Genomic DNA, 25,103 nt, shown 5'->3' on the forward strand with positions numbered 1-25,103 from the left:
ATCCTACAAATCACACCGGGTAGAGGCACAGCTGGCTTCCCACTGGTGTCACCAAGCAGAGCACCAGGATGCCAATGGGAGAAATGGGGGGAGGGAGGGGGATGTACAAACGGACTGACACCCAGGCTGGGACGTGCCGCCCAGCAGCCCGTCCCAAAAGGGCAGAATTCAAGGTTCCCCAGGACTCAGCCCTGAGGTCGAAGTGCGAACAGGTCTCCAGCCAAGCCGCCGCTACCCAAGCCGTGAGCGTGCAGAACGCCTGCTGCCATTCAGAGGGGGGAGGACCGGGAAGCAGAAGATGCTCTTTTCCTTTTTAGGGCCATTTGCAGCTGCTGCGCAAGCTCGGTTGGCTCAGGATGAAGCCTCGCCAGGAAGCGAGCAGGAAGGAAGAAATGTGAGTTTGTGATCGGAGGGTACATTTGTTCAGCCTCGCCGTTCATCTCAGGACTGCTTGTGAAAGGTGCGTGGTTTGAACAGAGACCCTCTGGAGATCCTTGGCTGGGCAAGCTCCTTCTATGCTAAGTCACAGTATGGAAAAGAGGAGGCAGAAACATACTAGCATCCAAAATAAGAAAAAATAGCAACTCTTACAAACCAATCCCAGATCTTGACTCAGTGCTGTTGCTCGTATGTAGTGCTATATAATTTGCGAGTTGTTTATTTTCTTGCCTGCAGTAGAAATCTTCATCATCAAAAATAATAATTAAAAAAAAAACCCAAGATGGCCAGCTTTCCAAAATCCCTTAGTGTTCTTTATGCTATGAACAATTTGGCGTTCACTACAACATGAACACTCAAACCAATTGCACATCCAGAACTCCAGCACCTCTTTGCTTGCTCGGCTTTTTGCTGGGTGTTTGTTTCTCACTGTTGCTTTTACTTGATCACCACCACTCCTTTCCTCCAAATGTCGCGAGTTGAAAAAGACCACAGAGTAAGACTTTACCGGTCGGGCAAGAAAGTCTCTCCCTACATTCTACTGTCTGATGAGATTTGAGAGCAGCAGGTAGTTGCTGTCAGCAGTCATTTTTGCAAAAAACAAAAAATAAAATACAACACCAATCCGATTGCTCAAAGGCCTACACCATGTTGTGATGGTTATTGCGTTCGATGATGTCCACAGGTGAGAGGATCTCCTTCCGGATGGGGGGTGGAGGCAGGCAGGTCTTGGGCTTGGGCTTGAAGAGGTCAGAGACATAAAACACCTGTCGGAACAAGAGGGAAGGTAAGCTTAGCCCCACTGGGTGATGTTTCATTCAACAGAACACACAGTTATTTAGGTTCAAACACCTGTTGTGCTATTGAATTCCTACAGAGAGCCTCTGATCTCTAGCACCTGCTACCACTTTTCCTTACAAGATGGAAAAAGGTTCAGACAGCAAAAAACAGCGTAAAAATATGATGAACCATAGAATGGCTTGGAAGGGAACCCAACGATCATCGAGGTCCAACCCCCTTGCCACAGACGGGGCCACCAACCTTCAGAAATGGATGATTCAAAATGGATGATGGATCCATTTCATTTATCGCATTGGCGAGAGCGATACCCCAACCTCTGTGAATGGGGTGAAAAGCCAGGAAACAGATACACAGCTCACACTCACAAAAAAACAAAGGTCTCCAGTCAGCCTGACTCATGCTGCTGTTTTAGGGTTGGGATCAGTGTGAAACAACACATTCAGGCAGACATCAGGTAGGCCTGAAAAGCCTTCAAATCCATGCTATGCTAGAAGCTACATGCAATAAACCCATGGCAAGCAACGCTCTCCTCTTGTCCCTTTCCCCACCCCACAGGGAAGAGAGGAGGAGCCGTTCCCAACAACTATTTCCTAAATATCCTGTGATGTCAGCCTTCTCCCGGATGTGAAAAAGCCAGCATTTGGCAATTTCGGGAGGCAGCAACACAATAAGAAACAAAGTGCTGGGAGGAAACTTCCACATCCTCCTTTGGCAGCCACTGCACAAAGCTTATCAGCACCGTCGCACCAGGGCACTTTCTCCCGTGCCAAACCCCAGCCCCACACCAGGAGGAAAAGGAGTCAGACAATGCAGATGCTCCAGAGGTGATGAAAGGCAATGAGGGCTTTTCTTTTTGTTAGCTGGTACCGAATTTCCAAACTTAGGTCATGCTTCTGCCGAATTCGCTGGCTTCATCCCTTGGGCACTGTCAAGCACCGGTAATTCAGAGCAAGGTATGAGCAAGCAAAGCCAAAGCTCTGGGAAGAGCAACACATAGTGCTGGGAAGTCATAGGAATTAACAGCATATTTGACTTTTCTCCCACAAGTCTCACATGCAACTTCTAAACAACAAGCTAAATCAGGGGAAAAAAAACCCATGTTGTTCAAATGAATGATATCAGATTGATGCCTCTGGGTTGGTAATATGGGGAAGAAACTAAGATGTTCCTCTGCCTCTCCGTGTTTTCTAGCTACGCACAACAACTCCAGTTGTCCTTGGAAACAACTTCTGCAAGTCTGTATCAGCACAGGCAGATAAGAAACTGAGCTGAATAGACACAGACTCTGCTATAAATGGCAATTCACTCCTACAGCCGTAACTGCAGAGTCAGGAAGCTCAACTGTTGTTGTTGAGCTTTTATTGCTTCATGGAAATGCACGGAAGGAGCTGACGGACAAAACAGCTCTTTTCTCAGGGACTTGTTGGTATCTGGCCATATAACAGAGCTGACAAAGTCACTTAGGGGGCATCCAAGTCACAGTATCTGCATCTCCAGCTCCATCGCGGAATCCAGCGGGACCTAGAGCGGATCACAAGCCTGGATCTGGCCTCTTGCTGCAGCATCTCAGTGTAAAGGCATCTTGAATTGCTCTGGCAATGGTTATCTGCTCAGCTTTAATAAGCGTAAAACCTCTGCTCAGCCGGCTCGGCGTGTTTCTGGTGCCAGTTTGTTTGTATGCCCACCTCAGAGAGCTGGATTCAATCAAAACGATGTCCAATTTCTGCACTGACATGGCCATGACAAATTGATTTACAGGAGGAGATGGCTCTGTGCAAGAAGCATATGGGGATGGCTGAGTCTGGTCCTTGTTTTGGACAGGAATGAGATATGGGAGAGTGTCGTCCTGCATATTTCAGCTTTTGCTGTGCTGCTCACTGCTTTTCAGAGTGTAATTCAGAGATCGGGTAAGAGTTTTCATTTCTTCTTAAACTGCATTTCACTTCAATGTGGCTGGAGGTTATACAAATACTTATAGGAATTATGAAACGTGATCTTTTGGGGTTGAAGCAGTGTTAAATCCTCCCGATGTTTGAGATGTTTTACACAAAAAAGGACTAATAAACGTGCAAAGTTTTTCACTTGGATTAGTTCCATTTCCTGTAGAAGGTGCTCTCCACCCATAAAGAAAACTTGACAGCAGAAGACCAAGCGCCTGTTATACCGAGCAATTCAAGATGTTATATTGCCACTTAACATTTCATATTCCTTTTTGGTATACTGAAGAAGTCGTTAATCACAGACAGAGGGGTTAAAACAACCATCCAAGCAGATCAGAGCAGTATCAGGAGCACGTCCTTCCAATGCCTGCCCTTTTCTCCCTCCATCAGAAGAGACAAACTACGCGGCACATAGCAGGTTGCCTACAATGCAAGCATAAAAACTATTTCCATTTAAGCAGTCTTCATCATATTTCACCCTGGAACTGAGTCCGAATGTTTCATCAGCTGGAAGTGCTTGACACTAATGTCTTCTGCTTGTTATTTCAGGCACTGGAGGACCAACGCGTCTGCAGCAGCACAACCTGGATTTAAGTTCTGGCAGTCCTCGGAGGTGAAACCCACAATTGGTTTCTAGCAGAAATTATAGCCTGATAACTATGGTGTTTTAACAGCCATCATCAGACGTGCTCCTGAAGGCCTTGCTGTGGGAATGGGAAGAGCAGCAGGTCCCTGCCTCCGCTTCAGAGCATCCTCCGCACAATCACACAAACCCAAAGGTAGGGACAAGCACCCTCAGGACACCACTGTGATCTCCATCCACCCAGGGAGCCTGCAGTGAGGTTTTCCCAAATGCTGCCTCCAAAAAGCACGGAAACAAGCAAACTGGGAAGAGCAGTGCCAACAGATCCACGTCCATCCATGAAGCTCCCAGGCAGCTGCTTCCGATGCCTCAGCACAGGAAAGCCACCCCAGCCTGCTGTTGCCTCCCCTTCCCAGCACAGACTCCATCTGTTGGGGGAAAAGGCCAGATCTGCTGCTTGTCCCAGCCAGGAAGCACAAGGATGTCTGCACTTAGCATCCGGAGAACTGCTGCCTTCCTGACACCATGATCCGGCCAGCCATTGCCCTATGCCTTAAACACCGCTGTTATCCCACTTCCCAACAGAGACACACGGAGAGGTGACCACTCCCTGGTAACTAGACCCAGTGATGTCTCTTGATGTCTGCACCTACAGCATATCCTGGAGAGGAAAAGATTCCCAGGATGTGTGCAAAAACCCTGGTGATATTTCTATGAAAGATAAAGGAACTGTAATGGCACTTCTAGCAGGCAGTAAGCAGCAGCACATCTCTCTGCTGGCTTCCTGAATGGGACACTGGCACTAGGCAATGGCCAAACCCAACAACCACTGCTCAGCAGGTTAATAATGCTTCAAAAACCTTCCCAGCAATGCCATTTTTTGACTTGGCTTTGGATTGTCGCCAATGAGTGGAAAGGACGTGAATAACCTTGTTTTTCTCCTCGCAAAACAAAACTTTAACAAAACTTGCCTCCAGGTTTGCTTTACTTTTACATCAGTTCAAATAATAATAAAAAACCAGACAGCAGCAGGCTGTTAAAACTTTGGTTTGGGGAGTTGGTACAGAGATGTGAATGACCCCAGCCCCTTTGTTTCTGCACAAGGCAGCAGCCCTGAAAGCAGTTGCCCCCCGGCCCCAAGCATTCCCATCTGTCACTTCCAGTTATGGGGCTTGCAATCAGGGCACTCCTCTGAAAGTAAATTGCATGAGAACAGCCCAGGCTGCCACAGACAAGCGGGAACAGCTTTTGTCAACAGTCTTCAACAACAACAACAACATCAAACACCCCAACACAAGAGGAAGGAGTTACTGTGGCAGGAGGTAGGTGCAGCAGTGCTGGTGACCCCTAGCAGCGTGTCCCCTCCCATAGAATTGCCCCTGCTGGAGCAGAACTTACCACGCAATAAGCCACCAGGGCTCCCTGTGCAAAGCCTGCCAGCACGTCGGTGGGGTGATGCTTGTGGTCTGACACACGGGACAGGCCGGTGTAAAATGCCATCATGATAAGTGTGAATTGCAGCAGGGGACGGAGCAGGCGGGCACCCTTCCACGTGAACCTGGCCTGCAGATAGAACTGTAGGGAAGAGAGGAGAAACAAAAAGGTTGCGTTAATTTGAGGCTTCATCTGCAGCAGGGAGGACGTAGGGCAGCTTGCACTGCTTTAATACAGAAGGGAGCGATGCTTTTGCTGGGTTCCCTGAAACCACAAATAACTTAACACCACCATTTACCTACTGAAGCAGAATTAACGGAAAGATGATACAGGGGAAGCACTGCATTAGTGGATTTAGTGTGTTTGGCTGTTGCATAAACATTATATTTACCCCTTGTTTGGAAAGAATATGCACCAGGCTCTTCAGGGGAAATGAAACATCGTGTCTTTGGAACGGAGCAGATGCTCCAAATTACCCAAACTGTTGTTAGCCAATTAGCATGGAAGAGAGCAGTACCAAAACAGCTTGGTGCTGGCTAACAGGCATTATAATTCCGGGGAATATTTCTGCAAACCACTCAGAGCCTGGGAACAGGGCCACATCCCCATTGCACACTCTCTATACCATGCAAACTGGTCCATGCAATGCATTGGGATGAGCTGTAACTCTTGGGTCTATCTACAGCACCCCGTATGTCTGCAGCCTCCTGGGCTGAATACCCCTGCACTGGGCCAGTTCTCTGCTTTTTGAAGGTGATTTCTGTGCCTGGGACCAAGATGACTCTTCAATCTCTTTAAAAGTCTCAAAAAGAAAACCAAACAAGCATTTGTTGAGTATCATTTCTAATGATATACATATTCCACTATTGTCATGGGTTAGGCTCAGGAATACTTCCAGGTCCAGGGTGCAGTGCAAAACTCAGTTTCCAATATGATGTTGTAGAGCAAAAATAGCTCTGGGTATTTTATCTTATCAACTGTTACTCTTAGTTCTACCAGGGAAGCTCGAAACCTAATATCTCCTAATACTATTGTATGATTCTATGGTCTTACTTTAAGCTTTGTCCCATCAAACCCTTTAAGAAAGGGATTTGCTGCTAGATCATCTGACACTTGTCCTTTATGCACAGCTCTCAATCAAACCCCCAAGCTTGGACTAAGTAGGTAAGTAATGGTTGAAAAAGCAAAGTATCAATTAAAAATTAGCAATGAAAAGCACTGAATTTGAACATACAAAGTTGGCAGTATTTGGAGGGTGAATTAGTTAAAAAAAAAAGTTCTATAAAACAAGGGAAAACACTGAACCTGAGTGAGATCTGTGCTTTGGTCAAAATGGCATCAACTAGATTATACTGTGATTTTACATTTTCTTTAGAAACAATCACAGAACTGCCCAGCCTCTGCCCCAGAGTCCTCTGGCTCTGTTACCACCTGCTCCAGGCACTGGCCAAAGAGGTCAGAAACCATCGGAGCAAAACATGTGTTTCCACTGCAACGTCCATTCCCCCACTTGCATGCCACTTGCACACATCCCCACTGAACCTCACTGAAACCAGCCCAGGAGTTCAAAAGTTAACAGGATCTGGAGGCTGCCAGGCAGACAGACAGATGCAGATGGTGGGGTCACCTCAGTCCTGTTTGCATAGGGAATTGCACTAAAATGGTGCAAGGGTTTGTTTGCGTACTGATTCACTCCTTCCACAACACGAGCCTGGGTTGTGCAGCTTGTGCATATGCTTTAGCATTTATGAAGGTAGAGCAGCACTTTACTGCATGCACTGGGAGACACCAAAGCACCCAGTCACATTTCTCTGAAAATCTGCTTCTTTGACCATCTGGGAGCTAAAGTCTGCTAGATTTGGATGAGAACAGGGGGCTGGATGGAGCCCTTCCTAAGAGGGGTGCAGGAGCAAAACACAGCCTGGCTCATCTCCTCCACAGCTCATTACAAGGCAGCAGAAGGCAGGAGCAGCAGCCACAGGAACAGCCTAGAGAAGGGGTGGATGAAGTGAAGTGAGGTCACGTAGAACCTGAGTTGTTTGGAGCTCCCATCTACTGCCTGGCTTCTGTCAGGGGCTGTTACTACAGAGCAGATGGCTTGAAGGACATCACTTTGCTCTTCTCCTGCCAGGGGACTTCCAAGTCTTGGGGGGGACAACCCACAGCCACACACAGCCCGTTGGGGAGGAGTTGGTATGGGACGTAGGCTGAGAACATCATCTCCAGCCTTGCGGGGCTTTCTGCCACCCAGACATCCCATCCTGTTCACACTCTCCCCACCACAAGTCTGAATTCCATCAACCACGTCCCTTAGTCACTCTAAGGCTTCTTTCTGGGAAGCGGCCGGGTTTGTTCCTGACCTGCAGTTACCTCCTTCTCCAGCCCCATCTGTACCCAGAGCAATATGGGGCAAAAGCCCTCAAACCTAAACTCACCCCTGTGTAACACCCAGCCTCGTCTGGGCAAAGTCATCAGGAAGAACTGCAGAATCCAGCTTTTAGCACCAGGTGCAAGGACAGGAGGGCCAAGACCTCCCAGCATCAAATGGAAGAGCTGATTGCCTCTCCCACCCTATTGAGAATCGCCATCAGTCCAGCAATGCGGGTCACACCTCAGCCCTGGACTCTGACAGAAATCCACTTTACTCCCTTACTTAGGTCATCGCTAAGCTTGAATCCAAGTCTACAACCATCTTCACACGTTCACATCATCACTCAGCAGCACAAGGGCATTGGAGCCTTCTCTGCCCCTCAGCAAAGCCATAGTTGCCCAGACAAAAATCAGCAACACCTGTAATTTTCTTTATAAACCAATAGACCACAGCGAAACCCACTCTGACCTGAAGGCTTCAGCTTCCCCCACTGACACTCAATAAATACATAAGCTACTCGTTTTCTCCAGAATCAGTCAATACAGAGGGATACAATTTAGTTTTTGTTCATCTTCCAAGTGGCTGGCTGTGATTTCAGGAAATTTCTTGCTGTAAAACAATTCAGCATTATGATCTCAGGTGTTGGACAGGCGTGCAAAGCCCCAGTAGTCCCCCAAACACAGATACACAAACCCAAGGTGTGGGTCAGGTCTGGAGCTGTGCATGTAGTGAGCTATTACAGACCTCCTTCCTCAGCCTATTATAAATGTGAATTATGGGCTCACTCAGCCAAGGAGCAACAAAACAAGGAAAATTAAGACAAAGAGGATTACCCAAGCATAATTTCCCCTTCTAAGTTTCTATACAAAGGCCTGATGTTAACTTGGAACTCTTGGTGACAAGAAGGCTGCAAGAAACAGCCCTGAATCCTCAGTGTTTATAACCAACTCTCAGAAGCTTTGGCTATGCAGCAAGTGCCTTTCCATGGGATTTCTTCCCCCAAAACCTTCCAGGAGTTGGTATGGACTCAGTTCCCTATTGGGATCCCATAACCAAACCAAATGCATAGGCTGGCCACAGGGCTCGATGCTAAAACAGGGCACTTGCCACTGTGTCAGGAAATGGGAACGCCATGGGAACTGCCCCGCTGCTCCTGCCCAGCCATGAGCATCCTTTGCAGACATAACATACTCCAGCAATGATGGACTCTGCATTTCTCCCCACATTTCTGGGGTTATTTCTCCCCACAACAGCATTTCCTAGCATTCTTGGGGTCTCCAGTTAGATCCTATTTGTATCAAACCTGTATCCCACCAGGGCATCCAATACACTATCCACCATAAATCTGTTTTGGAGCAGGGGATTACGCATACCCACACATCACTGATGAGCATATACATACGCACAGCACACCTCCAATGAAAATATCTTTCTGCTCATGTATGGACACCGCATTTTGAACGCAGCTTGATTTCAAGTGTGGAGTGATGTAATATCTTTTAATGAACCAACTAAAGTTTTCCAAACCCACAAAATCCGTTAGGTGGGATGAAGGACTTAAAAACATCATCAGGCAGAATGAACTGCAAAAGCAATGCCAGGAAGTGACTTATCCTTGAAAAAATGAAGTATTGTTTAATACAGAACTTGGATGTTGCACTTAGGACACAGCTGAACCTCCGCAGCACGCACTCAGCCCTGCAAATGCCTTCAAAGTGCCTTTACCACAACCAATGCCACAGTTTGCAAAGCTCCCAGCCAGTTCCCATAGCACCATCACCAACCTGCTGCCACACCAAAGCTCTGCCATCTGTAACTGCTAAAAAAAAAATTCACTCAGCTGGGCAAGACAGCAGGGTTTAGTTTGCACTTAAAAAAAATAAAATAAAATCAAACAAACAAAAAAACCCTGGGCTAATATAATCACTTTATATATATATATATATATATATATATATATATTAAATATATAAATCACTTATATAACTTATATAACCATATATATATATATATTTATAAATCAGCCTCTCCAACATGAGGGATTTTCTATCTGAGCTCCAAAGCTTCTTTTTGCAATGGGATTTTTTTGGTGGTGGTCAAAGAGCCAGAGTGACAGCACAGGGTGCTACCAGGCAAGCCATTTCCTCGCCCTGATACATACTGCATAATGCTGTCTGTGTCCCAAGTTGCTCTTTTCTCCCTTAAATTTGTGTCCGAATATTGGGTGTAATTTTTCCCCTGAGTTTTTAAGCCACAGCACAACTGAACAACTGGTCAGACAGAGCCTAAACCAGTAAAATATTAAAGAAAATCTGTCTTGGGGAAAAAAAAACCCTCCACAGAGATGGATAACTGGAACAGATGAGGAAAAGAGCAGAGGCTGCTGGTTGCCAACAGCTCCAGTGCTCCCACATGGGGACAAGCGAAAGAGATCAGAGATGGCTTTTTGCTCCAAGGCACAGCCCCAAGAGTCACAGAAGGGCACTTTCTAAGCCTGTTGCAAAGTTGAAAGAAAATCAGGCAGCAGGCACTGGTGCAAAGCTGCATTAGAAGATGAGCCATGGGTTTTTCCATGTGTTGAATGCATGCTGCAGTTATGGGGTCTCCAGCATGCCCAATGTCACCAATGCCCTCCTCCTGTATTCCCATTTAGCATCTTGCTTGTTCCAAATCTTAGAATATCCCAAGTTGGAAGGGAACCTATAAAGAGCTTGCCATGAATTGGACTTGATGATAAGTGCCATGACCACTTCCCCAGGCAGCCCAAAACTCAACACAGTATTCAAGATGAGGTCACACCAGTGCAGTGTAGAGCAGGACAATCACTTCCCTGACCAGCTGATACAGTTGGCCTTCCTTGCTCCAGGACACACTAGTGACTCATGTTCAACTTGCTGCCAACCAAGACCCCCAGATCTCTTTCAGTAGGGCTGCTCCTCAGCATCTCATTTCCCAGTCTGTACATATAACCAAGGTTGCCTCTTCCCAAGTGCAGAATCTGGCACTTGCTCTTCAATTTCACGAGGTTGGTGATTACCCAGCTCTCTAATTTGTCTAGATTCCTGTGCAAAGCCTCACTACACTTGACAGAGTCAACAAAAACCCTTTCAATTTAGGATCATCAGCAAACTTGCTCAAAACACCTTCTAGTCCTACATCCAAGGCACTTATGAAAACATTCAAAGAGAACAGACCCTAAAACCAAGCCCTACAGAACAAACTAGGAACTGGCCATCATCCTGATGTAACTCTATTTACTAAAACCAAATGCTGGCTTTTCAGAAAGAAAAAAAAATGCACCAAAAAAACCCAAATTGGTGAAGCAGAGCAGTCTGTATGGTGCCCTTCAGTAAACAGGTCAAGTTCCAGCAGCTCTGGCCAAAGCAAACAGGCAGGATCATGGGATGGGGCTGAGCACTGCTGAGGAAGCCCACATTTGTCCCCTACTCTGAAAGATCATAGAATCTTAGAATCACAAGGTTGGAAAGGACCTACAAGATCATCTAGTCCAACCATCCCCTCTTATTACCATTGCTACTACAAGCTACTAAACTATATCTGGTTTCAGATGCTGCAGGGCATGATGCTGGCCAACAGGTGAGGGATCAGGCAGGGCTTCCAAGAAGGTCTAAATCTTAAAAAGCAATATGTAATATTTGCTACGTATTTGGGGAAATAAACGCCACTAACTAAATGTGGACTGGCAATACTTGCTGTTTCCATATGCCGGGCTTGAAAGTCAACTTATCTGCCTGCCTGCAGAACACTCTAAATAAATACTGCCTCTCCTGAAGCAGAGCAAGTGATGATTTCCAAACTCAGCTCGGAAAGTTTTGCACAGGCAGGACAGGAGGGCTGAGCCTCCTGCAAAGCATCACCACGTCAGCTCCAGCACTGAGGGATGCTCACCCACATCGCCTTCCACTGCGTTGCAGGTCGTGCAAGTGGAGCTGAGCCATTCGATGGGTGCTCAGTGCAGAAGGAAGGGCTATTTTTGTGCAAGCAGTGATTTTTTGCAGTGGGGAGGGGAAAAAAAAAAATAATAAAGAAGCTGTGGCAGGGAGCTGGTTTCTGTTTTATTTTCTGCTTCATCCTCCCCGTGCTGGTTTCTGGTAAGGGGAATGCAGTGGGAGCAGCCAGCTTCTCCCACAGCCCATCACCTGGCTGTGCTTCAACCTCATTATTGTAAGTCGGCTGGGAGGAGGAAAGGGATGAAATGTTTCCCAAAAAATCCAAAGTGTTTCAAGAGCGGGGGAAAAAACGTAGGGGGAACAAAGGAAGAATTTAATACCCTCCCCCCACCCCTTACACTGCCTGGAAAGCTTAGTAATTAAATTAAAGAAACAGCTGCCAGCCCAAGGAGGGCAAAATCCAAGGATTAAAAGCCAAGAGGGAGCAGTGGTAATTTATCTTTTCAGAAGGGAAAGTAAAGAGATGGGGGGAAGCACTGCTCAGAGATAAATAAGAGTTCATGTTTAATGTTTTTACAAGCACAGCGCTGTTTCTTTGCTTGCCAATCTGAGCTTATGGGAGATGAAGGGTACAGACCTTGAATGGAATCTGAAGACTTTCTACTTACTATTATTTTTAAGCACAAATCACTACTCCAAACTCCACCCCCCCCCCCCCAACCCCAAAACCTTCATGCAGGGTCTTTGGTGGGGACTGGGGAGTGGTACAGGGAGCAGCCCTGCCAGGAAGCACCTTGGCACGCCACAGCAGCCCCAGCCCCACACAGGAAGGGCAGAAGTCATTTGTCACCAACAAGGGGAAACACGGCCCAGCCCTCTGTTCTGGATCCGGTCAGGCAAGCTGCTTCACCTGCTCTGCCCCCCCTTCATGCCTAATAGAGTCACAACAGTGCATCCACCCCCAGGACCAATGCAATATTTCGGTACCCTCCAAATGGTCCCCAATGGAAATCACAGTTAGGGGTGAGCAAAATAGCTCAAGTCATCCACAGGGTTTATAGGACTCAGATTTAATTGCAGACTTGGCTGCATTCAAAAGATGCACAGCCCAACTGTAACTGGGAGTCTCCATCCCAAATAACGCCACGGAGTCCAAGAGTGGTATTTTTTTCCACCACTGGCACATTTAGACTCTTAAAATCTTTAGATTCCCCAATCCTCATCATGTCACTACTGCTACTGAATGTGGGTGAACACCTTGAATGGGGAACTGAGGTTGAATCTACCGAGGTCACTTACCACCAAATACAGCATGGTGTAGAGGGAGAAGGATGCATGCCCAGAGAAAAAGGATTTCCTGCAAAACAAAGCAGGTGCTAAGAACCAATCACCATAGCATTCTTATACAACACTGTAACATTATGTAAAATATGATAACCTGCCCATTGCTACCACCAGGGTGCCAAAGCAGAGGGAATCACAACCCCCATTTTTTGAGTTATTAAAACCCTGTTATCCGCCCCGCTCGCTCCTCAGGCTGAAAATGAATGGACGGACAGGATGCATACATTGTTTGTCCCTTCCTGGTCTATTCGTGGGACAGCACAGTTATTTCCAGGACAGCACGATAACTCATCGTCTCGCCTGAAATAGCCAGGAAACTGTAAATAAATGAAAAGCAAGCACTTCCCCAGTTGCTTAATTACAGCACTCTCCTAAAAATGTCAAAATTGGGCGTGTGATGGGTTTGATGAAGAGTGTGAAAGGGAGGTGCTGGTAGCCTCTCCTGCTGAGAAGAAAAGCTGTCCCTGCTGCACCACGGGCTGGATTGCTTACATCCACTCAGCTCTGATGGTGAATTCCCACATTGAGTAAACTCTCATGAAACAATGGTGTAGGAGTAAAGAAAAAGGAAAAGGAATTTTATTCAGCTGAACCCTGTGACTCCCAAGGGAAACCGCCTGTTGCTGGCAGATGGAATTACAGCCTTCCCAGAGACAGCAGCAGCAAAACCACCTATTGCTGGCAGAAAACCCTGCCAGAAGAATACATAGCGTGAGGCATAATATTGGCATCGGCAACAAGACGAGCGCTCTCACCTGGCTTCCTGGACCTTGCTGTCACTTCCCCTGCAGGTGTAGTTCTGGATGTAAACCCCATTTGCGCAGTTGATGGTGGAGAAATCCAGGTCGCAAACCTCAAGGAAATGTGGCCGCAAGCGCCCAACGGACACTTTGGCAATGTCTGTGAAGGACTGGCTGATGGCACAGCCAAAAACAAAGCAGCCCACTTGCTTGTAGAGAGCTGCCACGTAAGGGTTCTGGATAAATGAGTGTGACTTCTCCTTTAGGTAGTGGATGCGGTAGAGCTCTCCTGTGATGATCTGTAGGGGACAAGGAACAGAGAGAGGTTAGAGAGCAGGAAAGATGCTTTCCAAAACTGGCTGAGACAGCAAGATGAAGACATGCCAGATTGCAAACCAAACCAGGAGAGACAAATTAATTCTTACAACAGGCTGGTGAACGATTTGTCAGCTTAAAGCCAGAGCTGCATCTCACAAAGGCGGCAAATCTGGACAGAGCATATTTATCTGTAAATCCCTTCCTGACAGCCAGTGATGGTCTCAGCTGGTGGGACTGCACTGTCCATGCACACTCTGTCTGCATCCTTGCTGCTTACACCAGATGAAGTGTAGCTCAGGCAACCTAGAGCATGCTTCAGCTACGCGATGCTCTGAGATAGATCAGTGCCTCCTCTTCCTCAAGCTCACACCTCACCCAGCCCGCTACAGACACCTCCAAGCATCTCCAACCAATAATTTGTTTTCACAGTGAGCAAAGTACAGCTCAGAGCCCCTGCTGGTGCTCTTCATCTTCCCCTTTTTACTGTCTCCCGGAAAGAGATTGTAAATTGCACTCCACGAAGTCTTGTTTATGGAGAAATTACAAGAAAAAATTCAGATTTAGGCTTAGTGCATTGGTGTATCTTTGCATAAGTGAAATTGTGCCCCAGATCTATACATTTTTATTTCCACGACTCTGTTAACACAGATACATAATCAGTGACTGTGTGTGAAGGAGAAGCCACGTTCACTGCTCCTTTATCTAAGTGACGGTGGGGTGGGGAACAACTTCCAAACCTTTCTTTCTGAAATACACGAATATAATAGGGTAAAACTCAGAAAACACTGTGCTTTCTAGAATCTGGACCCAGATTCGCTGCCAGCAGCCTCCATTTCAACCATGCAAAGCCTTCATAAACGCCAGGTATCACTGGGGATTTCAAGAGGTTCTGCAGTTGCACGGCAGCAAATGATGCACTTGTGGTGCCACCAACGGCTTTGACAATATGGCCATAAATCACTGTCACAGAGCAGAGCGTCAGCTTCTCACAATCCCAAACCCTTAAAGACAGCTTAATGAAAACCAGGTGGTGAAACCAAGTCCAAAACTTCTTACCTCTCCCAAAGAGGCTTAAATTGTTCTCCGCCACGTTACACATCTAGCTTTTGAGCTCCAGATTTACAGCTTTAGGATTTCATTCATTACTTTAAATGTTTTTATACCTGACCAATAAAGCAAGGCAGGCTTTGGGGCTGTTGTTTTTTTGTATGTGCTTTTATTTTTTGGCTGCCCCCTCGTCTCTGCCCCTCTCTGCTCTAGTCACAAGGACTGCGATACGTAGATTCAACCATCAGGAAAAATGCCTTCATGTTAATCCCTTTCTGGAGCAGGCAGCAATATTCCTGCTGGCGTGGCAGCCTGCCAGCAGTGTGCAGGAGACAAGGCTCCCCTGCTTACCTTTTAAAAAAGCTTGGCACAATGTTTGGAAACTAATAAACTGGAAAAGTATGGCAATTAGACCGAGAGGAGATGAAGCTGTATCATTGTTTAAACTCACCCAAACCATGGCTTGAAAAAAAACAAAAGGTTGACCTAAGACATCTGAAATCACAGCTAAGCAGGCTTTATCAAGAAGAGATACAAGGATAATAATAAAAAATAAAGACCAAGCCAGAGCTTTCAGCAGCCAGGCACAGAAATATATCAGGCAGCTGCGCCATCACCCTGGGCTTACACGTAAAAGACAACATCTACTCTTGGAAGCCTGGTCATGACCAAGTGTTGCCTGGAGAACTGCAGCTAACCAGCTCCAGTGTCATTTCAATCCTCAAGGACCCCAAACCATTATTTTCACAGTCTTCATCTCCATTCTACCTTCAAGTCCAAGCTGGGAGCCAGGAAATCTCCTTGCATGAGAACCACAGGAAAATGCTAGAATGTCTAATTGTCTTCCACAGGAGGCAACATTGGGGCATCCCGGATGGATGAACACCATTGACCCTGTTGGACCCAAGGCCATTTGGAGACTATTGCTCTCGCGTGGTGCATCTCCCTGGGCTCACTCCCATGCTAGTGCCAAAACCTCACGGGCACATGGCCTCTATTGCACCACAGCTGCTATCCGCAGCCTCCCAAAAGCCTAAATATGCAAAGAAGATTGTGACAAGGCTTTAAACTCCCAGATTTCGCAGAGGGGAGACGAGCTGACCGAAGGGTGACATCCGATCCTGGCAGATGTGCCATTGCACCCAGCTCACAAAACAAATCCACGTAAAGCCCAGGCTCCTGGCCTCACAAAGGCACGTGACCATTTTAAGCAGGGACCAACAGAAGTCTGGGGATTAATACTTTTCTCTCACCTTTGGTGGTCTTGGTAATTGCATACTTGTAGCAGATTGTAAATTGTGTGGCCTTTTCCACGTTTTCAGTTTTTCTGTCCATTTTACCATTATCATAATTTATCAGCAGCAGCCCAATTAGCCCGTAATTACTTATAGAGCCTTTCTAATCCCTTAGATCTTTGCAGTATCGTTCTCCGTGTCTTAATCGCATCGAAGCCTTCAACTGTGAAACAATCAGCTGATCTGGCTGAATTTCCTGGGAGATCTGAGTTACACATTGTCTTTGGTATTTTCCCATAGGTACTCACAACCTGTCAGGTGTGGGGCGGGGGCTGCACAGCAGCAGCGAGGAGGAAAACGGTATTTTCCATCCCAATGACCATCAACCCATTTTTTTTTTCCACCCAAGATGATCAAATTAACAATTCCCCAGCAGGAAGAGCAGGAGATGGGAGCACACAGCCTGCATCTTCAGGTCATCCAGGGAATTATTAAATCAGTAAGCATATAGGTATTAAAACTAGATTCATATCCTCTCATGCCCTGATGGCAGCAAAGGTCTTCACCTCTGCATTTACTTCATAAGTTGCCCAAGTGTCCTCAAACCATTTAGAACATGACCTGGACCTTACTCGGGGTTAGGCTGTCCATCACACCACATAAAAGAAAAGATGTGAAATTCTGGCATTGCCACCCAAAATGCCATCCTCCCACCCACTGTCCTCACTTTTCAAGGCAAAAAGTTTTGAGGAAAAAAAAAAAAAGCAGCAGAGTCAGTGCTTTGTGGATTTGGAAGGAATTCCTATTATGCTACAATAATTCTGGTATCTGGGCTACATCTGAAAAAGAGGTCAGACTGACTCGAATTTTCCATGCGTGCTGCCACAGCACTGAAGTCTGTTTCTTCGATTCCTCGTTAGGCTTTTGTTTCACTCACCAGCAAATAACGGAGCTTTTAAATTTACCTTATTAAGTTACATTTGTTGTGGGCACAGTGAAACCAGTGTAGAAACATCTAACTCTTTGGGGATTTTCTTTTCTTTTAATTGACCTGCTATTTCGTGGCAGAAAGCTGATGGATCACATAGGCAGCTGATTATGTTTCCAGTTTCTGTTCCAACTCCTGTATTTGCCACCGCCTCATTACTGATCTGAAGCACACTCTGCATGCAGCCAGCATGACGATAGCTCGGGCAGTAATGCGAAAATGAAAGGCTTTCTCATTTCATTTTTATGGCTTTTCCACACTTGGGGGCTAATTCACCTGCAGGGTAAAACTCTGCTGTATTTATGGAATCGGGGAGTTGTCACCTTTTGGGGGTTGTTTTGAGGAGGAGGGGGATGAGAAGTAGGCAGTTTTGGGGACCTGTGTTGCAAGTAAATCTATTCGATCAGGGAACGATGGAGATGTGGGCACAAATTGGCAGATGTGCAGCACATCCCTCCACTGCCTGCAAGCAAGCCTACAGCCCACTGATATCAGAACAAGAGGAATGGGATGGCTGGCCCTTCTGATGGCCACCACGGATAGGAACATCAGCGCTCCATGAGAACCCAAGGTCAACACAGCCAGGCTATTCCGGGAAACATTAATGGGACTTGATTATTTTGGATGGTCACTTCTAACTGAACTATTCTATTCTATTCTATTCTATCCTTTTCACCACTCAAAGCAGTGAGGCTGAGATGGGTTATTACCAAAGCAGGTACCATAGCATGCTAAAATCCATCAGCCACGACACTGCTCCTGCAAGACAGGATGAAAGCCAGGAGAGGGGGGGAAACAAGTGCATCTGACTTCTCCCTCTCCAGCACTCCCAGATGAAGGAGTGAGAAGGCGGCAGCATCTCTGGGAAAGCACCTGAGCTGTGCTGGCAAGCAAGGAAAACGTAGGTACTTTTCATGAAGTAACACTGGGGAATTTCATCTGCAGATGGAAGTGTTTGACTGCAAGCCAGGAGACAGGTCCTGCCTGAGCACAAGACATGTGCTGGTGGAAGGAGGCTCAGCTCCATAGGCTGAATTCAGTTTTTTGGCTGAAATAATAAAGCTCTCACTGGGCAATCATCTCCTAGCACAGCTCTAGGAAAGCTGGCAAGAGAAAAAGAAAGGAGAAGACATTGGGAAGGTGGCATAGTCACTACTTTTTACAGTGAGGGTTCTGGGAATATGCTGCCTGCACTAGGTTTTAATTGTCTTTTTAATATGCCAGTATTATACAATCTCTTTAAGTCTAATACTAACCTGTGAAACTTTTCCAGGTACTGGTTAGCTGAAAAGACACATCTTTCTATTACTACTTTTTATCCTCATAAAATAGGCAAATATCAAGAGTTATTTGAATAGGAACAAACCATGCCAAGTCCTCACTGATTCTTCTTGCATCTGCTCTGAACTCCTACCTCAGGGTGAAAAAGTTCTTGCAGAGCTCCCAGACTTGCCCAAACAGCTTTGAGCCTGTTTACCAGTTTCAAGAGTAATCTCATTCCTCTCATTACAAGCTTTCATTTGCAAATGTTTACTGCTTACATGGAAGTCAGATAATCACCAAGGAGATTCACACTACAATGCATAGCATGGACACATCCGCAAAACCATGTTAAACCCCAAAGGTGCTGGTGGGGAACAACACACTGCATCTGTTTTGCTCTGCTTTCCATGAAATCCAGAAACTTTGACTTCTAAAGATGATCTCCACAACATACAGGCTTTTTAGCATCTTTCCTTTGACAAGCTCACAGCTCTACTGAGCTTCTGAGCTTGGAAAGCTCTCATAACCACCCCAACTTGATAGTCTGATTCAGCATTCCAGGCAAACCCACGTTGGTGCCATCAGCTAAGGTGGAACAGAAAGGTGTTGGAGACGCCCAAAGGGCAGAAGAAGAGACTTTAGAGATGGTACTTACGGCAAGGATGGCAATGAGGATGCCTGCAGCACACAGCACTGCGTCGTTGATTGTCTCCATTGATTTCAGTGGGTACCTGATGCTGTCATCGTCGCAGTAGAAGCCCCGCTGATAGGGCTGGATTGTGCTTGTTTCAATGATGAGGAAGGGCAGCCCAGCTAGAAAAGAGACAAAACCCAAGACCATCAGTGATATAAGGCAAATAGGAACAACCATCTGGTAAGACAAAATAAAATAAAATGAAACCGAAAGCAGAAAAACGCTTGCGAATGACCAGGTACTGGTCCTGATGCTTTTCTTTTTGTATTGCTATCTTTCTGAAGAGAATTTGGGTGGTTTTCTTTTTTTTTCCCCTCGAGTCTTGTAGGGAAAAAAGCATCTCCCCTATTATGGTTATCAGATGTCTGCACTGCCTGGTTTCAGTTAAACCTCATGCATTGCAAATATTAACTTACAGGAATGGACCCCAACAGCAATCCCTCTGCATAAAGCCATGAAAACAAATCTGGCACTTTTCTCTGCGGAGGGCTGATGTTTGCTGCCCCCAGGCAGGACGAGCTGTGCAAACAAACACTGAGGGATCGGGTAGCAGCCCAGTGCTTCCTACCTGACCAGTCCCACTAAACTCGATCCATATTACTTCTAGGCTTCTGAAGCCCCCCTCTGCTACTTCCTCTCTGTTTACAGGGTAGATGTAGATGTATATTTGTACCTGCAACTGCTCAGCTCAACTGGAGCTCTGCAGCAGGCACAAAGCAAATGGGCTCAAAAACCTGCGGCCAACGATTAAGACATACGAAGGGAGACCTCACGACTGCTGCGTGAGTGAAACCCCATATTCTTATTATTTTGGAGGAACACAGCATTGCCTCAAGCCTCAAAAGACGGCAACTGGGGTATTTCCCAGTTGCCTTGTGGAGGGCACACACATTCATTGCCCATGCCTCAGTTTCCCCATCTTTGCTGTTAAGCCCATCACCAAGAGAAGCGATACATCCCCATCCAAACAAGCCCCAAATTCCCAAATCTCATTCAGAATAGATCACAAAACACAATTCTCCTCCCACTCAGAGTGAAAGCCAGGCAAAGCACCTAACATGTCACAGCACAAGCATGTCAAGGATTGGGCCAAGGCAAAGCAGAAAAACGATGAGGCACAGCTGAAGGAAAGCAGAGGATGTCATTTAGGTGACGATGCACAGTGGTTCAAACTTTTAGCCAAAACAGCAGAACTCGTGCCCACATCCTGCTAAAAGCACATAGGTGTATTTACTGATCACCAACTTGCTTAAGTTTCCCTTTGTTTGTTCACATTGTCATATGTCTGAGAGGTCAGACAGGCTTCCCTTATTTAAAAAAAAATAAATAATGAAGCACTGGTTGGTTCTGATCAATATCTGTCTACATTTTCAGTGATATTGTCTGCTCAATGTGATTTGCAAAGGCACTGTATGAGGAGTTAGCATGTCATCAAAATAACGTTCTCCATCTCAACAGGAGCAAGTTTTCTCTTTCATCTGTGCAATCCATTTTGGCTCCTGTTACTCTACATTAAAAGATTTACTAGAATTATTAGGGGGTTTTGTCAGTCTTTAAAAATGAAAGACAGCCCCAATCACCGATTTGCCCAGTCTGACTGAGAGGGGACCAACACACACAGACCTGAAGCCCTTTTGGAGCAGCCAGAGCCATGGCTCAGGACTCCCTTCTGACCATCTCCAAAACTTCTGGGAATGGGTTAACCGTAAGCAGGGCAGCACAGTTTCCAGCAGATGTGAAACGGCAAATAAAGGTGTCAGACCTGCTCATCCAGCTCAGATTTGGTAAATAAAATCAGACACCTCACGTGAATCCAGTTGATCTTCATTCCGCTATTTAACTGTTCTGAGGCACAGCCAGCTTGGCCCCGAAAAGCACCTCTGATGCCAGCAATACGATATTAATAGGCCACTTAAAGAATCCTTATTTTCCCAGTGAAAAATTGCAGCAGAAGAACTAACGGCACTCGGTGAGATCCAATTTCACATGCACTTGAAGCAGCAGCCTAACAGTTGAACTCGGGGAGTAGACGTGCCACGGTTACGTGGCTTATTGTTATTTCTCCAGTTCCTCTTGTTAATAGCTTTCACATGACAGGTCTGTAAAACACATGTTCCCACAGACAATAAAATACATCTGAAAGCTAAAACTGGCTTAAAATAAAATAAAAAATAAAAAAAAAAGACAATAGTGTTCCTATACATTATGTGAACCCAGGAATAATAAAGATTTGTTTTCCCTTCATTCATTGAACAGCATGGGGTAGTATTTCCGCATTTCAATTACATGTAGGTTTGCCACAACTATAATAAGAGTATAACTGACCTATATGGTATACATTTTCTTTAAGTGCAGATAGGCATAGTTTAGAAAATCCAATGGTTTTGTTTTCTCTCCTACAAACCTGTGGTTTAGTGGGATATTGCCAATCGAGTCTTGACATTTTTCCAGCAAAACGGTAACCTCAGATTCCCCCTTTTTTTTTTTCTTTTTTCTTTTCCCCTCCCCTTTTTCAACATGAGAAACATAAACACACTCCAGAATTGAACGGATATTACTTAGAAGGCACAACGTGCCTTTGATTTTGAGGGCAGGGCGAGAGGCTGTTCTTGCAGCAGTAATTACCCAAACAACAGAAGACCCCAGCCCATGCTGGACAGTAAATTACTCTCAAGATGGTTCTTCTTCCAAGAGATTATTGTTGGAGCATGGCTTGCCTACTGGACTAGGTCACCATCCACATTTTTTTTTTTCTGGCAAGGGGCTTTCAGTACAGAGAAGACTGAAGGAGTGCCAAAAGGCAAGTAGAGAATGGGTTTTGCAGAAAACATGAAGGGAGTGAAGTCTGGAAGAACACAAAATTAACTGTGGAGCAAGATATCTGAAAGATGCCTCAGCAAAACACCACAGAGATGTTATTCACACTGGGAGACAAAGGCAGCTAGAAGTGGGGTATGGCCCACACACCCTTAGAAAAGTAAGAAGCGACATAGGGCTATACCATGGAGATTAGGTTTGTCCTCGTGACTTCTGATGCCCCAGTATAAACCAGTTTAATGTTTTAATAGAGAAATAAATGTTATGCAGCCTGGCTGTGGTGACCTGCATCTACAGTTCAGCATCTGCACTCCCTGTAATGGTGCTGGTTTTCCAACCTCTACCATTTTCCACTCCCAGTCATGGAACAGAACTCCTGAGAATAAACAAGGTATGTCTCACAAGGTGGCAATGAATAGTGATTTGCACTGAACAGATCAACAGTCCTACGAGGCAGGAAAAGGTGCTACACTCATTTTTGGATGGTCCCCTTTCTCCAAAAAAATGGTCCTATTTGGCCACTCAGTGGCTACTAGGCAACAGTTCTCAGATCTGCTGCAAGATCTTTAATAATACTGCAGAAGGGCTTCAAGTCCTCCTTAGTACTGCTATCACCATGCTGAGAAATTACAGCAGCCATTGGGCCATCCCCTAATTCGCTGAGGCCACTGGCATATTCATACAGAACTGGGTAACCAGAGGTGCACCATTATCCCTATTTTAAACACAAAGAAAACCAAACTGTAGGATAACAAAGGGATTTGCTTAAATCAATGCAAAAAAGGTAAAAAGGTAAATGGAGCTGAGATCACCTTTCTGAGTTGTAACAGCCCTCAACAAAGTAAAGGAAGGTTTTTTCCTCCTTTATTTAAAGGGGAATTTCTGCTTTAATAACAGAACAAGGAAATCCCAGCTACATGCTTTTATCTAACTACACTGCAGGAGATCAAACGAGACTCCAAACCATGAGCATAACAGAAATCTCCTGGGGGCTGCTCCTGCTCCATCCAAACCCACAGGAGTTTTGCCATGGGTCTGCATGGAGGGCAGCCCAGTGCAGGTGTGGACACTAACGAATTGTACAAGGCACCACAGGACACCGTGGGGCTGGACATTGAAAAATGATGTTGCTTTTGTTGGGAGGAAGTCCAAGTGACTCTGTGACCTCAAACCGCTGGTGTCCTACACTAATATTGGAGGGTTTGAATTTATTTATCTTCCCATTTAATAAAGGCAATTGAGTTTGGAAAACCTAGCACCAAGGGGAAAATATTCCTTTCCTTGATCAGCACCTTTATCAACAGGCAGCTAATAGGCAATAATCCTGGGAAGGCTGGCAGAAAGCTAAAATCTCACCCCGAGCCCAAACAAAATGCCTTGCAAAACCCCAAAGTACTCTCTGACCAGCTTGAAAAGTGCAGAAAAATCAAAGGCAGAAGAAAGGGCTCAGTGTTGGGTACAGCAATTTAAATCTTGAAGCCTTTGAAAACTTAACACTAGTGCAGATTTAACAGGAAAAAAAATAAAAATAGAGGAATAAGCATTCCTTGGCCACCAATTTGAAAAAGTCATGGAAGGAACAGGAGGGGAAGTGCTGTTTCTGCAGTGACCCAACCATGCAGCTCTCATCTTCCCAGCCCAAGCTTTACCTTTGCACTAAATTAAACACCTTCTCAGTACATTTTGATGGAGACTCGTTACCCCTCACCCCCCAAATATCTCAGAAAGTAAAAATCTTCATTCTTTAAACACGGCAGATCAGTAGAATGTTGCTGGCCAGCTCAACAAAGCAGCGTAATTTCTAGCAAGCACTCTGTGATGGGTTTGGCTGCCAATGTCCAGGTTCTGGGCATGTTTTTAAGGTTTTGGCAGATTAAAAGTCTAGCTTAATAAGTAAAAAAGATCATTAAAGAATTTGGCAAGGCTGAGTGGGGCATCTAATTCCTCATTCAAGATGTACCATATAAATATTTGCATTCCAGCAAGAAACTGGCTTTCCTTTTGAAGCAGTGGTTGATCTTGGGTAGATATAAACCTTATTTGGTTGACTGTACCTGTACAAGTGTTAGAGTGCATAAAAATTAGGAGTTTTAAAGTTGGCTTCTCCAGCTGTTAAGGAGAATTGCATCACTACAGGAAAAAAAGTAAATGCACCTCAGCTTTGGCAGCTGCTGCAAGAGTAAACCACTCTTGAAGCCAGTTGACATGTACACATTGATAACATTTGATAACACAAAGAATAGAAATATTTCCACATTTCTATCATTTGAGTAACATCCTGACAGTCACTATATGGTCTGAGTGTACCAGCACCAACAGAAAGAGTGGGGTAAGGAAGAGTAGGAGTTTGGTCAACAAAAACTGAATCTCAAGGGATCTGATGCATGGTCCAACAACAGCTAGAAGAATCCTGATGCATTACACTGGTATTTCCTAAAGTCTTGAACAGCATCACTGAAGTGCCTCCTTCACAATGTTTTTTGACTAAACCTGGATACTTAATGCTCATATATCCACTGGAAGCCAGTAGATAGAGTACCTCCTGCTTCATATTTCATTATCTTCTCAGTCTTAATTGTTTATTACGCCTTGGTTCCAGCAGTCCAGAAGACTGCTCTGGGCAGTCTGCCTCTATTTTGGAAACATATCTAATGTCATTGTTGTCAAAATAGATTCCCATTCAACTCTATTACAGTTCCACTACTCTCAGCTACATAGAAACACATGAGGATAGAAGATTCTCTAAACATGCAAACAAACCCTAGACTTTACCGTAGAGCAAGTACCTGCTTAAAAAACATCTATAAACAAGGATCAGCATATATAGCATTTCACTGATTTGACCTGTTTGGAGAAATCCCAGGACACAAGGGGTTGATTTCTGCCAGAATCAGGCTTCTAGTTTTCTCTACTTGCAGTAGGTTCTCCCAGGCAACCTATATTAACTTTTGATGTTGCCTGTATCAACCTGCCTGGTGCCCTTCCTCAAAAGGGTAACATTTCCATTCACTTCTTTATTGTTATTTATATTTCAGCCAATTCATTGGACTCTAAAGGAAACCATTTTTAGGTTTACTAGCTACTACTCAGGTTTACTGTCCATTTCAACCTAGGTGATGGTATCTTCTAGACTTTTTGTTGACCTCCCCCCAACAGCTCTTTAGTAAGAACTGGTTCTT

The 25,103-nt window shown here is 45.4% G+C and overlaps 1 protein-coding gene across 1 annotated transcript; it reads right to left on the minus strand.

Annotated features, from left to right (window-relative positions):
* Positions 1–540: 540 nt before the first annotated feature.
* Positions 541–19,269, minus strand: PLPP3 (phospholipid phosphatase 3). The gene is made up of 5 exons (XM_019618737.1): positions 19,069–19,269; positions 13,578–13,861; positions 12,778–12,835; positions 5,161–5,337; positions 541–1,205 (listed from the first exon to the last, which is right to left on the minus strand). Exons 1-5 carry the CDS (start codon positions 19,252–19,254, stop codon positions 1,080–1,082), a joined length of 831 nt encoding a protein of 276 aa, XP_019474282.1. The 5' UTR covers positions 19,255–19,269; the 3' UTR covers positions 541–1,079.
* Between the last annotated feature and the right edge of the window lie 5,834 nt (positions 19,270–25,103).

The sequence above is a fragment of the Meleagris gallopavo genome, chromosome 10 (assembly GCF_000146605.3).
Source record: "Meleagris gallopavo isolate NT-WF06-2002-E0010 breed Aviagen turkey brand Nicholas breeding stock chromosome 10, Turkey_5.1, whole genome shotgun sequence".
Classification (NCBI taxonomy): Eukaryota; Metazoa; Chordata; class Aves; order Galliformes; family Phasianidae; genus Meleagris; species Meleagris gallopavo.

What these genes read in the sequence shown, in the direction of transcription:
- PLPP3 (XM_019618737.1), bottom strand. Translation starts at nt 19,254, where the DNA reads ATGGTCTTGGGTTTTGTCTCTTTTCTAGCTGGGCTGCCCTTCCTCATC. An exon ending in TCCTCATTGCCATCCTTGCC is followed by an intron (nt 13,862 to 19,068) that starts GTAAGTACCATC and finishes TGTCCCCTACAG; the next exon opens with ATCATCACAGGAGAGCTCTA. An exon ending in ACACCATGCTGTATTTGGTG is followed by an intron (nt 5,338 to 12,777) that starts GTAAGTGACCTC and finishes TCTTCCCTACAG; the next exon opens with TTCTATCTGCAGGCCAGGTT.